Source organism: Trichomycterus rosablanca, chromosome 4, assembly GCF_030014385.1.
Source record: "Trichomycterus rosablanca isolate fTriRos1 chromosome 4, fTriRos1.hap1, whole genome shotgun sequence".
Taxonomy (NCBI): domain Eukaryota; kingdom Metazoa; phylum Chordata; class Actinopteri; order Siluriformes; family Trichomycteridae; genus Trichomycterus; species Trichomycterus rosablanca.
The window spans coordinates 27,423,618-27,439,105 of NC_085991.1; the positions used below are offsets into that span (position 1 = coordinate 27,423,618).

The window sequence follows — 15,488 nt, forward strand, 5'->3', positions numbered from 1 at the left end:
TGTACATAATAAATTTTTTTACCTTTTTGCTAGAAACAAGCAAAGCAACATTCCAGTACTTATATTTATGAAACAAGGCCTAAAAACTGAGTTTTGGTCCAATTTTCTTGTGAAAATAGTATAACCTGAAATATATTCAAAGGTTACAGTTGGTAAATGTAACAATACATGTGTTGCTACTCACATGTTCTGATGTGCAATTCTGACATTATATTTAGAACACATATTTAACTCATACAATGAACCTGGTGGTGTACCTTATTACACAAAACAATGCAGATTTCCCGGTTGAGAAACTAGACCGGTTCTTGTCACTTTGCTGCATTAATTTACAGTCAATGTACAAATCCGGAAGAAGCCTAACACATAGCAGATAATACTCAATCTTGGCTACTGTTTAATTCTTGCTTATTAGCAAAATGAAACAGGGGCTGATCAAACGTCTTCATGTTTATAGCAGCACCACACAGGGCAAAGAGCTAAAGAACCAATGAAGTTTAGCAGGGTTTGGAAAATGGCTAAAGGCAATAATAATTAATGCCCAACATGGTAGCATACCTGGGCTGTAAAAGAAAAAAAGACCTTAGAAGTGTTTCTATAATGTGTTGAGGCATTCTTCAGACAGGCTTCAGAACAATGGGTTTGTTTTCTTGAACAGCACAGGAAGTTAAAATGAGTGGTACTTAGAGAAAGTGACACAGTGATGAAAAATTACATTTAATCAAACAGCTTGCCATGCAGGAGATCAGGCTAATGATTGTCTTTTGTTTTGTCTTTCTTATTTCATTACAGGCTATCATGTAAAAATTGTAAAAAAAAATCTATGAAACACAATAACAAAGGACCTACTCTGCCCAGCACTGTTTACTCTCTGGTAAAAAGCTTCCAGCTCTTACTTGCTGTGCTTAAATAAAGAACCAGTTGACAGATTTGGCCGTGAAGAGAATATAAAGACCACTGCTGTTAGGTTGACTTGACAATTCCAAAGAACAGAGGACATGGCTGAAAGAAGAAGGACAGGGGATTAAAAAAACATGGTTGGGCTAGTGAAAAGCTGGACTGGACCACACAGTTATCTTATCTGGTTTTACTTGCTTGTAAATATAAAAAGATACTATGTACTGAGAAGATACTGGTTCCTTGTAGGAATTTCTAAAAATGTAAAAAAAAATCTAATTCTTTCTAACATTTCATTCCTTTAGGGCTTTTTCTTACTTTTCTTACCTTCTTTCATTTACCTCAATACATCTACAGTGAGATTTGTTAAAAAAATGCCACCTTTTGAGGTGCTGCCCTATTAAAACTTCTGTTCTGACTTCATCTATATGACAGCTGGTCATTGTTCTTATCATTGCAGCGCTTTGACTGTGTGTGCCAGAAAACTGAAGTGAACACAAAGGCCTTTTGCATTCTCAGCCCCTGTGGCATGGGAGGGTGGCCGCAGCCACACTGTGCATGGATGCCTGCTGTAATTTGCCTGCTACAGAACAGAGATTACCAAAAGAGCAACACTGTTTGCAGTCTTTTTCTTCCTCGCACAAGGCTTTCTCTTGTCTACGATTGTTTGAGTTAAAACAACTTTATATTTGTGGAGGATCCCTGGGAGAAAATGTTGAGTCAAATTTTTATTGTACTTTGCCAAAGTGTCATTATGGCTGGAATCTTCCTTCCAGGAGTGATTTAAGAGTATAGAGTAGTAGATCAAAAACTACATATTTATTACCTAAAATAAAAGAATATAGCAGAACATTATTCATCTGTTCCTAGATAGCTGAAATTTCAAACACTAATGTTGACATAGCCCAGGTGGTGCAGTGGAATAATCCGCTAGCACATCACCACTGAGATTCTGAGCTCCCGGGTTTGAATCTCAGCTCTGCTACTGGTTGACTAATTGGCCTCCAGTCTGCTGGGTGGTATGCACAGCATACACAGCATTGGTTGCCCAGGGCACCTGTACAGAAAGTGGAAGCTTTGTGGAGAGATGGAGAGGGGTGTGGCTCTCCATACACGAAGCTGACCTCACACGCAAATCCACCGAAGTATGGGAGGTGAATATACACCCTCCTTAGACACCATCCAGGTTCACAGCAGCGGATTGGCTACACTAAATGAAATTTATAGGGCAGTGATAGCTCAGTGGTTAAGGTACTGGACTAGTAAGAAGGTTGCCGGTTCAAGCCCCACCACTGCCAAGTTTCCACTGTTGGGACCCTGAGCAAGGCCCTTAACCCTCAACTGCTCAAAATCATGTTCAGTCATAATTGTAAGTTGCTGTGGATAAAAGCGTCTGCTAAATGCCGAAAACGTAAATGTAAACATAGCTTCAACAATGATTTACTTCAGCAGGGCACAATAGGACTTGATCTCATCCATATCAATAAAAAAACACCAACCAGTCTGTGGCATTTATGTACAAAATGAACTAGAAGAAATAGGGTACCAGTCTACCAATAAATGCAGAACAGTGCTAGATTAAGCCAAATTTAAAATATAAATACCATGCAGTGATTCTACACTGCAAATAAATACATATTAATTCTGGGAAATGTTAACAACGACCAGAGCATGCTATGAACATGTCACATAATGTAAGACATTCAGTTAATAGCAGCATTCATCGCCATCTGCTTAATGCCAGGCTTTGTGTAACAATGTTTATGGTTTTGGAACAACAGAATCTGAAATTCATTTAGTGGTTCCTCCGCTCACTGTCACACATATAAACTGAAAAGTCGAGCCAAACCACATGTTTTTACTGCTTCAGCCCAGGGCCGCCCCAGCAAACCTCAAGAGCACATGGTGGATCTGCCTTATTGAATGGCTGCCAAAGAGGAGGGACCCTGTAACTAACAAAATGTGAATCATGGGAGAGTATCGGTGTGATTTAGAAAACTAACTAACTATGCCAGATTTAATCATCAGGCAGTGGCCTGTGGACTCTTTTTTCCTAAGAGACTTTATTAAAGACATTTGCAGTATCTGTTTTAGGGCTGCATGTCTCACTGTAGTAAGTTACGGTCTTAAAATTAGACTTTAGTGATGCATAAGCACAAGTTGCTGGATAATAAAATGTGTCTATCATTCTGCTGTAAAGGCCCTATTTTAAATAGCAACAGATTATCCAAATAAGGTAAACGATCTGAAATGGCAGAGAATGAATTTCATTTGAGGTCTGTAGCAAAAGTGGATGCCAAAAGTAACCCGAACTTGGATATGCCCACTTCCAGATTGTTTATTACCATGCCTTAATTGTTTGTTGAGTTCAAGTTTGTAGTTTTCTTTTATTTTAGTCTTTGCGCGTAATCATTGGTTGCACATAGAATCATTGTTCATTTAATTAAATAACTAAATAACATAATAGCTTTGCTGTGCTGTAGATAGTGTAGCTTATCATGTTTTATGTTATTTAGTAGTATACTAGTCGTAATCATCCCTAGGTTGTGGAGGAACTCATAATTTGAACAATTGACTTTAGACTGTGGTTTCAAGTCTAAGACTGAGACTAAGGTTTCATTACTTTACGTAAATGGGTTTGTTAGCTAGAACCATTTACTGGTAATGCAGAGGTCCAGAAGATCTTTAGTCTACAATAGCAAGACTAGGGTTAAGACCTGTTGAAGGCTTAAAGACTTTTTTAGTAATAAAGCCTGCTATTCAGCAAACAGGTGCTCCAGCTCTTGGTGGGGATTGTAACATACACCACCAATAAATTGCTCCTAATTAAATATATAAATGCTACTGATACAAATAGAAGTGTGTCTGGGTGATTTAGGGACTGAAGCTAGCTAGGTCATTTTATTATCCATGGAATTAATATGACGTCATTTAACAGAATCCTGGTTTTAAAGTATTATTTTTGAGTCTTGTAAATGCCAGTATTCAGCCTGTATTTTATTATCTGGATTACCTATTAATCTGAGGTAATAAAGAATAAAGAAACTCTTATTTATAGAATTCGATTAGATCATTCTATTGCAAAGGCAACTTTCAGTTCACCCAGTAACTTTCAAGGCATCTATGTGATTGGCGAAATGGCACAACAAAAAGTCATGAGTGCGTCACTGGCATTTCTTTAGCATTCCTTATTCATTATTAATTTTGAGTACCTGCTTTATTCTGGTGAGATATTCTGCACTTGGCTTGTAGCCTGTCCTGGAAACACTGGGTATATCATAAAATAAATAAAACACCACGGTCAGGGAATCCATCCATAGCAAGGCAATACATGCTTTTATTAACTCACTCACACATAGCAGCAGTTTGAAAAACCCAATCTACCTTCTGTCATGATTTGGGAGGAAACCTGTACTCAATAATACAAATAGTAATCGAACCTGGGTTGCTGGAGTTTAGCACAAACACTACTTGCTGCTCCACTGTGCTGCTCTGGTTGATAAATACAAGAAAAATTTTATATCATTAGTTCAATTAATACACGCTTATAAATATTGGAATAAAATGATAAAATTAGGGCTTTTACCATCATTTACCAACCAGTGGAGCATACATACTTTCTTTCTAGCAAACCTTTGGAGGTTTACTTTGTCCTGGTAAAGCTGAGGGCATGACGTCATGGTGTAACAATGTAAGCGCCTGCAACATGCTTGAACCGAGTTCTTGTGGAGCGCGCTCGTGCACAGACACACGCACACAAACATTTATATGTACATGGAACTTTCTGCCATTAAAAGCAGTGTTAGTGACACGGGCTCCTGTTTAGCCATTTTTTTATATAGTGTAAGACCATATAGGAACACATACAGGCCGCTTGGACTCAATCTTTAAAATATGCCTGGTCAGTTATTTTCACTTATACAAAGGTTCTATGCCCTTGAATACGAAGGTACATATAACACCTGGCTACAGATAGCATGAGGCGGATCCCACACACCTACAGGAATGGAAATAGAACCCATTTGCAAATACTTAATCAAGGTGGAACAATACTGTGACTAATACTGTAAACAGCCACTAACAAAGAGGGGACGATCACAAATAAACAAATTATGAAATTAAAGATATGAAAACATCCAAAACCCACTACAGAGAAAGTGGATAGAAAAGGGACAGTGCAGAAATGAGAACTGGATGTCATGATATGACAGGCTACTCTGGCTGTCTGTGACAAACCAGCCCTTAGAAATAGGCAAAACTCGAGCCGAACCCCTGCCACACCATTGCATTCTGGCTTATCCAGCTCTGGAAAAGGGACATCACATCGACTCTGGGGCAAGCCACTCTCACAAGGCGGTTTTCCTTTTAAAAGACTCCTTTGTTCACTAAACAACATTTTGCTTTGTTGCACTTTATTGTCAATGAAGTGTACAAGGTCTTTATTTCACAAGCAACTTGTTTTGTGAAGTGCATTGTTAAGTGTAATTTCTGTGATGAGAATAATTATTTTAACATTGCATTGGAAAGCCACTTAAGGTTTGGATTAGTAGGAGATAATACAAATAATAGATTAAAGTGTTTTACAGTTCATCAGTCAATGACTGTGTGAAAGCTCATGCCAGGAATATTTACAGTTTTATCTTTTATGAATGAGAAACAGAGAGTTTTTCTATGAGAGCACTTTGCTGGTAATTAAATGTTGCGGCAACAAGAGACCACAAGGGACATCTGCAGCGTCTATTTTCACTCGGCGTGTGTTTTCCACTCTGAAATTAGCGGTGTTGTAGCACTATAAAAAGTGCTCAGACATCTGTTGGCTATGTTGGGAGTTTGTTTTTATGTTTGTAATGACACATTAAAATGGTTACCTTTCCCCTAGTGTCTTGCTCTGAGCATAGGTTTCAGCCGTGCAGTCTAAATGAATGCACACATAGTTTTTGTTTGTTTGTTTCCAGGAAGGATGTGGCATTATGTATCCAATAATTCCTTCATCATCCTAATTAGAGTTTCGATTGTGGGTGTGTGTATGAGTGTGGTGTGTATTGGCGTACTGGTCTGTACGTAAACTGTAGCTTTCCCTTCCAGCCTGGCTGGACATGGGCCACTCATGCTCCACCCATGCCACCTTGGCACATTTGAGAACCTCCTCATGTTGAAGCTGGAGGTCTGGCCTTTTGCTGGCAGGTCGCTCAACCTAGCATTGTCACATCCTGCAGCCCAAAGAAATCTGCCTAAGAACAGACAGCTTTTTAATAAAACTGGCTGTATGAACAGATTAAATGCCTACAGTAACTGACAAGTCGAATTACATTTGCACTTTACTCCATACCATAAAAATCTGAGATAAATTGATATCTGATAGCTGAAATAAATGTGATATTTGTGTTGTTTTTATGGCTTTAAAATACATTATTTTTAGTTATAATTATTAATATTATTATAAATTAGGCCTCTTAATAAACAAATTTCCTCTCAAATTAGCTACACATATTTAGCACTTTACACTACTGACTTGCACTGTGCAGAATTCTGCCATTCTATGTTTTAATGAAACTCACGACAAAGACCTGAGGAATTGAACTAACCCAAGATACGTGATCACTTTATTTGATGAGCTTATTAGGACTTTGCACTATAGATGTTTTGACGTTTCACATTATAATCATTTCTTATACCCGTTCCAAAAGTTTGCCAGTATATGCTGTATAGGTAGTTTTGACCCAGCATATTTTGTCATACTTTTAGAAAACCCCCAGTAAACTCATGAATTCATAGTATTGATTTCTTTAGTTGCTTAAAATCCCAAGACTGCTATGACATATGTTAAGTGAATATACACCGATCAGCCATAATATTAAAACCACCTCCTTGTTTCTACACACACTGTCCATTTTATCAGCTCCACTTATCATATAGGAGCACTTTGTTGTTCTACAATTACTGACTGTAGTCCATCTGTTTATCTACATACCTTTTTAGCCTGCTTTCACCCTGTTCTTCAATTGTCAGGACCCCCACAGGACCACTACAGAGCAGGTATTATTTGGGTGGTGGATGATTCTCAGCACTGCAGTGACACTGACATGGTGGTGGTGTGTTAGTGTGTGTTGTGCTGGTATGAGTGGATCAGACACAGCAGAGCTGCTGGAGTTTTTAAATACCGTGTCCACTCACTGTCCACTCTATTAGACACTCCTACCTAGTTGGTCCACCTTGTAGATGTAAATTCAGGGATGCTCACTCATCTATTGCTGCTGTTTGAGTTGGTCATTTTTGAGATCTTCATCAGTGGTTGTAGGACGCTGCCCACGGGGCACTGTTGGCTGGATATTTAGTTTGGTGGACTATTCTCAGTTCAGCAGGGACAATGGGGTGTTTAAAAAACTCCAGAAGTGCTGCTGTGTCTGATCCACTCATACCAGCACAACACACATTAACACACCACCACCATGTCAGTGTCACTGCAGTGCTGAGAATTATCCACCACTTTAATAATACCTACTCTGTGGGGGTCCTGTGGGAGTCCTGACCATTGAAGAACAGGGTGAAAGCAGGCTAAAAAAGAAGCATGCAGAGAAACAGATGGACTACAGTCAGTGATTGTAGAACTACAAAGTGCTTCTATATGGTGAGTGGAGCTGATAAGATGGACAGTGAGTGTAGAAACAAGGAGGTGGTTTTAATGTTATGGCTGATCAGTGTATATTATCAACCTTGACTGATTCGCCTTGCACAAAATTTATTTCAGTGTCAGTTATTTCCTTAGCTCAGCACTTAAGGTCCTGGACTATGACTTAGAAGGTTGCTGGTTTAAGCCCATCCACTGCCAAGTTTCATCTGTTGGGCTCTTGAGCAAGGCTCAATCGCTTGCATACAGAAACAACTGCAAGTACTTTGAATAAAAGTGTCCGCTAAACGCTATAAATGGAAATGTAATTACAATCTGGATTTGAATGTTTACCAGATCTAGCAACTTGTTTAGACTTGATTTTTATAAACCTTCTTTTATCATTACTCGTATTCTAATAATTGATAATGGGAGGTGCCAATAGCTCAGAGGTTTTGTGAAGTTAAGTGCGGTTATTGCTGTAGATACTTCTAACACAACATGTTCTGACAGAGCCAGCATAGCAATGTGGTGAGGCAACATTTCATTGTGCTTCGGTGCATGCGCAGATGTTGTTTTAGCTCTGCTAATGTACCTGAACAGCCGTCAGAGTAGCATTTTCACTGAGTTTAAATTCATTCACATAATAGCGTGAATCTCATTGTGTGTGTGTGTGTGTGTGTGTGTGGTAGTTTAAACAGGATTGTGAGATAGAATGCCCAAGTTTAAGCAGTTTTACACCCGTAGGTATAATATTAGCTCAGCAGAGGATCGAATGCAATTTGCGCAAATGATCATCGGTTTCCGTCTGACTGATTATGCGAAGGCCGTGAAAAGCTCGGGACAGCATTATGCCCGTAGGAAACGGCTGCCATTATCCCACACTGCTCTGATTTGTAAAGTGTGAGAAAGAAAGGAGACAGACTGTTAAAGGCCTGTCTGAGTCTCCCAATGCAGAAGACTTCAGTTGCCTTACTGACCTCCCATACACACTTTGTCCGTCATCCACCCCGCCACGTCCCCTCCTCGCCACGGGCCTCCTGTTGTGTCATTCACAACCACACTCTCTCAGTCTTTCTGCCTCTCTCTTGAACTTCTCCTTCACTTCGTCTCCTGTCTGCCCCCTCCCAGCCTCTCCTCCTCTTAACTACTTGTGTGAAGTTAATGGACTGTTTTGGCTGGGCTCCAGCCGCTGAGTGTCACCTCATTAGTGTTCTTCCAGACAGGAGCACTGTATGCTGGAATGTCATTGGCTGGCAACCCCCTCGCCCTCTCCCGTGCCCACCTCAATGAATGGGAAAATGTGCATGCATAATTAAATCTATAGTCTAACTTGCTCACACACTATCCTCCTCTCCCTTTATGCCCACCTCCCTGCCCGGCTTGCGACGGCTACAAAACGACTTTTGGCTACTTGCCACAGACGAGGAAAGATCAGCCTAAATCAGCCCCCCCACACCCCTTCCCCAAGTGTCCCACGACTCCGTGCACACTCATGCAAATAGGGAGCTCAGTCAGCCAATCAAATAACAATACAAACCCAAGTGGCATGCTGTCACTGTGAAGGGAAGATACCCTGATGAGATGTCATACAATTTCAGTCAATGCAGTCTTTGCTAGCGCTATAAATACCCTGCAGACAAACACAGGAGGGAAGGCTCTGTGTGCTAATCTCACTACATAATATCCATGCTGCTGGATATCAGTGTTAAGAGTGAATGACAAAAATTCAAATCGACACTCATACTTGTGTACATATAAGTAATTTCAGATTGGCTTGGCAATATGATTAGCTGTTAGATTTATGAATTATATCACAATATGTTTTTTCTACGTATTAGAGTTTGGCATGGGCTGTAAAGTCAAATAACTTTATAATGACATTTGTATTTTAAATCACAATGACAGTATACAGTATTTTTTATATGACCAATGTTCTTTCTGTATTTGTAATGACCAGTGTTTTTTTTCTGTGTTTATAATGCTTATCTGGTGTGATTTTAATTACAAAGCCCATTGTATTGAGTTCTACATAAATAGTATCATTTATATTAGGTGGTTTGGGCCAGTCAGTCTGAATCTAGCTTGCTAAACTGCCCTGTCCTATTCCCTCATCAGCAAAAGGCAGAAATACACTTACTTATAGATTCCACCTAGACGCATATTAGTAGTAAGTACCTGAAAAAAATCCACATGTGTACACAGTGTAGAAATGCTATGGATCGAACCCTGTTTTTCAAAGTTGTGTAATACCGACGGTTGTTCCTAATGCACGGGTGAAAACCTCCTTACTCTTATTTCCATAATCCATCAATGATCTGACCTTTGGCTGTAGTGATCAGCGCACACTTTCTTTTGCTTTTGTCAGCGAGTTGTGAAGGCACATGGTGTGTGTCAGTGTGACACCGTCATTCGAAATGTGACTAATGAGTCACGTCGGCCTCGGCGATGGACTGCCGGGGCAAACACGTGTACGGCGGCGCTCGCGGCACGATTACGCGTGTGTCAGACTCTGCCGGCCTTTGTTAACACACACGAAGATCAATACTGAAGCTGTTCTACTGTCACTACTACACACTTTTATTAATTTCCTCACACTATTCAAAATGATCTTGAAGTCCACTTTAGTCTGTTTGGACGTCGAATTATAACACTCCCAGAAATAAATAGTGCTAAAATGTACAATTTTTGTCTCTGGGGTGGTAGCATAAGAGGGTATGTACCCTTTTATATGTAAAAGATAATAAAAGTCATGCAATTGCCACAATAGTGTATTCATTAGGAATAATAGAATATTGCATTTATGATTTTAATCATGATGTACTGTCCCCTTGGAACAAACCAAGTGCTTTTTTTTTTTTACTGCTCCTGAGAGCGCACTGCCAAGTGCATCTCCCAATAGCTAGACTGTTTCAGCCATACCCTCCGTGGCTCGATTGGCAGATTTAATACCTAGATCCCTGGAGCTCAGAGGTAGTGGGCTAGGGTACTTTACCTCTTCCCCACCCAAGCACCCTAAACTAGGTGATAAATACTACTACCACCTCTACTACTACTACTACTACTACTAATAGTACTACTAGTTCTAGCCTAGCGGTTAAGGTACTAAACTAGTAATCAGAAGGTTACTGGTTCAAACCCCACCACTGCCAAGTTGCCACTGTTGGGCCTTAGTGCAAGGCCCTTAAACCTCATTTGCTTAGACTATATACTGTCACAGTACTGTCAGTCACTTTGAATGAAAGTGTCTGCTAAATGCCGAAAATGTAAATGTAATAATAATAATTTTATCCTGTTTAGGTTATTTTATTGAATATAATAATGTATGTAGCGTAACTATTTACAGTTATTCACTACTTAAAAGTCAGTCCCTTTAAAACCAGTGTATCAGCTGTGGTTGCTGCTGAATAAAGCAGCATGATTAGATACTATTTCTACTTAATTGCAACTGACATTATTTGCTTAGTGCCACACAATGTGGTTGTGGTTTACTTTTCAATCCCTTAATGTGTCTTGGTTTTGGGAGAAGTTATCCCACACTTAAAATGCTTATTGAGTTTACTGGTCCGCGTTTTTTGACGTTTCCTACTGTTAAAGTGGCCAAATGTGATGTTCTTCTTTTAAACTACCTTGCTTTTTGTTTCATCATGGCAACTTGGAGAAATTTCATATTTTTTAAATCACCTCAAAAAAACTCATCTAGCACATCTGGGAAGAATCAAATGTTCTCAAAGAACAGTATAAATCGTCGTTTTTAGTTTATAAATGCACATTTGCATATTGCTAACTGACGATGTTGTGATAGCAATTAACAAACAGCCAGCGCGCCTCAAATCTGACAGATTTTAATTCAGATTACAACGTGTAGCGCCGACGCTGCTGCTGCTGACTCGTTTGCTTTTTGTTTATCCCAGGCATACGGGCGATAGTTAGACTTAATCGCAAGATGGCTGCCAGTCTCTCTTTGTGTCAGATTTCAGAACAGATGCCCATTAGCATGGCACCGGCGTTGCCGTGCCCACTAGCCACACCATGCCGGGGGATCGGTTTGGCACTCGGACTTCCTTTCTCACTCTCTGTCTGAGTCTCTGTGACTGCCAGGATGCTTTCGTTCGTCTATCTCTGTTTAGGTTATGGTTCATTCTGATAACGAGTGCAGTGTTTTATCAACATGAGCCAGGAGGAAGACAAAAAAGTAGCAGAGCGTGCTTGAAATAAGGAGGGAAACAATGCGATAAGGGGGTGTGAGATGGAGTATATCAAAGCACAGATATGAAGGAATAATTACGAGTCGTGAAAAAGGTCAACATTGATGGGAATGTAAATATTGTCTGATTAAGATAGACAATAGATAGATGGAGAGAAGCATTAAGATAAACACTTGTTCACCAGGATCCGTGTGAGATGATTAATGTTTGTGTTGAGGTCACCATGCTGTGAGGTCATATGTTCTCAGCCAGTGATGAATAAGTACACACACCAAATTACAAAAAAATATGTACTAAAACACACATGTACACTCATCGACTGTCGTTCAGCCGCAGGCAGTTTTTAAACCAGTCCAGCTGTACCACTCACATTTCAGGACAGCCCACAGTTAAGAGATATTTCTGTCTCTCTTTGCCGTTCCTCTCTGTAAAGCTAGTTCAGCATAGAAAAAGTATAGAAAACGAGTCAAGAGAAAATTCTTGGCTAAGGCCTGGCCGGTCTCTTTGGCAAGTGCAGCCCTGCTCACTCTCTAAAATGGCTGCCAGACGCCTCCTCCTGAAATGTCGACGGTATGCATGCGTTGTTCAATGTGTGTGTGTGTGAGTATGTGTGTGAGATACAGTCCAGTCTGTTGCCGCTGAAGAAAACTTGCTATAGCTCTGTACAAAACACAAGGCAGAGACCGGCGGCTGGGTTGTGCGGGGACTATGCCAGGTTTAGGAGTGTAAGTGTGAGGGTGGAATTGGTTGGGGTACAGTGGGAGGTGTGTTTCCACATTGCTAGAGAAATTTGTTTTGCTGTGGAATTGAAAAGTTATAATCAGTGTATTATTACATGACGAGTGTTAAAGAAGTGAACATCCTTTCTGAGTGGAACATCAGAACCAACTTGCTACTGCTTTGCTGTACTTGATGAATACAATTGACCAAAATGTCTATCACAGTCTTAGATAGACACAGTCACAGTCTCTGTCGAAGTGGGGGCGGCATGGTGGCTCAATGTGTAGCACTGTCACCTCACAGCAAGAAGGCCCAGGGTTTGATCCCCAGGTTGGGGTCCGTGTCCTTTCTATGTGGAGTTTGCATGTTCTCCAAGGGTCTGTGTGGGTTTCCTTCGGGAGCTCGGGTTTCCTACCACAGTCCAAAGACATTCAAGTGAGGTGAATTGGAGATACAAAATTGTCCATGACGGTGTTTGACATTAAGCTTGTTAACTTATGAATCTTGTGTTACGAGTAACAACCGTTTCTGTCATGAATGTAACCAACAGTGTGTAAAACATGACGTTCAAATACCAATAAACAAATAAACTGTTGAAGTGAACAGAGGTGGACCAGCACAGTGGGGCAGCTGGTAGACTGGGTGTCGCAAATCAACAGGGTTGCTAAGGTTCTGGGCTTCTGATCACCCACTGTAAGTGGGTTTGGCATCTTTTTCTGATGTCTGTGTGGGCTCGGGTGGCACGGTGGCTCAATGGGTAGGACTGTCGCCTCAAAGCAAGAAGCTCCTGGGTTTGATTCCCAGGTGTAGCGGTCCGAGTCCTTTCTGTCTGGAGTCTGCATCTTTCTTCCCGTGTCTGAGTTGGTTTCCTCCCACAGTCCAAAGACATGAACTCATGAATCATGTGTAACCTGTAACTACCATTCCTGTCATGAATGTATCCAAAGTGTAAAACATGACGTTAAAATCCTAAAAAACAAACTAACAGATTTGTTTGAGCTCCGATTCCCTCCCATCTTCCAAAAACATGCAGAAGTTAAACTGGCTACACTACATTGTCCCTTGGTGTGAATGTATAAGTGTCTCACCCTGCAGTGGATCTTCACCCTGTCTTGGGTGTGCTCCAGTGTTTCTGGGTGGCTCAATGGACTAAACGCAACCCTGGTTTGGATAGACAAACATAAAGAAATAAAAAGAACAGAAGTATATATAACTGAAATGAGACCTCTTCTTTCTTTCATTCTTTGCGTAGTTTCCTTAGTTTGTTTAAACAAGTATCATGTTCATTAGGCTCCGAGAACTGTTCTTGGACACACACACACACACACACATTCTCAGCACCTCCCAAGCCAAACTGTTTATGTTCCTGGCTTAGAGCCGTTTATTTTTAAAATGAACCATCCGTCTGTTCCTCAAATGCTCCACTGTGAAGCACATGTATCATATTCTGCACAGAAATGCACATACGTACGTGCACAGTAATTATGAGCATGTCATGTGAAATTCTGCAGCGCTTTGTGTAATTGTGAAATCATGCAATATTTATTTTGGAATTCAACACTGGTATTTTTGATTCAATGGCTATTGGTGTGATGTCTTTGTATAATGTTATTGTACATGTACGTTGACAGCTGTGGGGTCTGTGTCTATAGTATCGGTGTGTGTATATGGCTGTAATGAAAAATGACCATAGATGTCTAATAGCCAGAGCCAGCTGCTCTATTGTTTTAGCTTTAATCACAGTAAACACTTGCATGCTAGATTGCACCTATAGATGCAGGCTAGCCCATTTTCCTTTCTGTCCTCTCCCTTTGCGTTCCCAGCTCTCTGTTTTTTAAAGCAGTAGGAGGTGTCTTTAGCCAGACTGATGGATGGGGTATAGGGCATATGAGAAGGCTGATCAGTGGGGAGGGGTAGTTGGCATAGGAACTGGCACTGTCACATTGCCAGGCTGCACCAGTCCCAGTCAGAGGCCCTGGTGGTACTCAATACGCCTATCAGGCTGGAACTGTTGGGTACCACTAGAGTTAAAATGATTTTTAGTTTGTTCAACGTTCTGGACATTATAAATTATAACATATATGCATTGCTTTTTTAAACGTATAAATCACAGTAAGGCTGCTCTTTAGGAGCTCACATTAATTATGATTGGTTGATTTTTCAAATGATAAATATAACCAAATTTAGAATTTAATCTGGTTAAGAGTGCCATGTTAAGCAGTAGGGTTAATACTTCAGCTTGTTGTAAAGGCATATAATGTATTCGTTAACATGCTACATCAGTAACAATTCAGAATGTATAAGGTTTTTAGGAAATATGCATTCCAGCAAATATTAATTTTGAGTCGAGACAAAATACCTATTTTCAGTTCTGACATTTTAAAATTAGGTTATATTTAGATTTGTGCTAACCTTTGACATTACTACTATTGTTTTATTGACAGTTCTATCACATTTTATCTTCACTATACCTTATTTCTCTTGAAATGCTTCTTCTATATAAACATATATTATACACAGAATGGATTTGGAAAGTATTCAGACATGTTATATGAATATGCATTCTATATACAGGATGTATACAGATGTATTTGGAAAAATTCCCAAAGAAACTAAATTGAGTCTTTGTCAGTTGAATATTACAGTAAATTAACAAAAATAATAATGTAGTATTAAAGTAACTGAATACTTTGTTATAACTACCATGTCACAGTTCTCCCCAATAAAGGGATTTTAAAAGGTTAACTTCTCTAGGGTGGATGACTGCAATTACATTAATCTCCATTTTAAAAAGTGAGACGTAGTAAGTACTATTTCCCTAAATACAATTTGCTAAGTGTAACATCTTAAGGTCCTCAGTGTTTACTATCCAATCTATTAGAAGATTATGAGATATCAGAAAACACTGCATGCTGTTAGCAGTATAATATTGCTAATAACACAACATATTTTCTCATTTGCTAAACAAAATATAGAGAAAATTATAGTCAAGACTCTGAACTGTTTCCCCCACTGAGAAGGCACTTTAGGCACATGAGCCAAAGAGTGTTTTATGT

At 39.8% G+C, this 15,488-nt stretch overlaps 1 protein-coding gene across 7 annotated transcripts in view; it reads left to right on the top strand.

The window, feature by feature from the left end:
* LOC134312279 (nuclear factor 1 B-type) overlaps positions 1-15,488 on the top strand; it is a 145,331-nt gene that overhangs the window by 49,557 nt on the left and 80,286 nt on the right. The window contains exon 3 of one of the 7 annotated variants that reach the window (XM_062994110.1): positions 793-1,108. The exons of the other annotated variants lie outside the window; for them this stretch is intronic. Within the exon in view, the coding sequence (XP_062850180.1) occupies positions 793-827 (35 nt within the window). The 3' untranslated portion in view covers positions 828-1,108. Of the gene's footprint in view, positions 1-792; positions 1,109-15,488 lie in introns of those variants that run through there. 7 annotated transcript variants of the gene reach the window in all.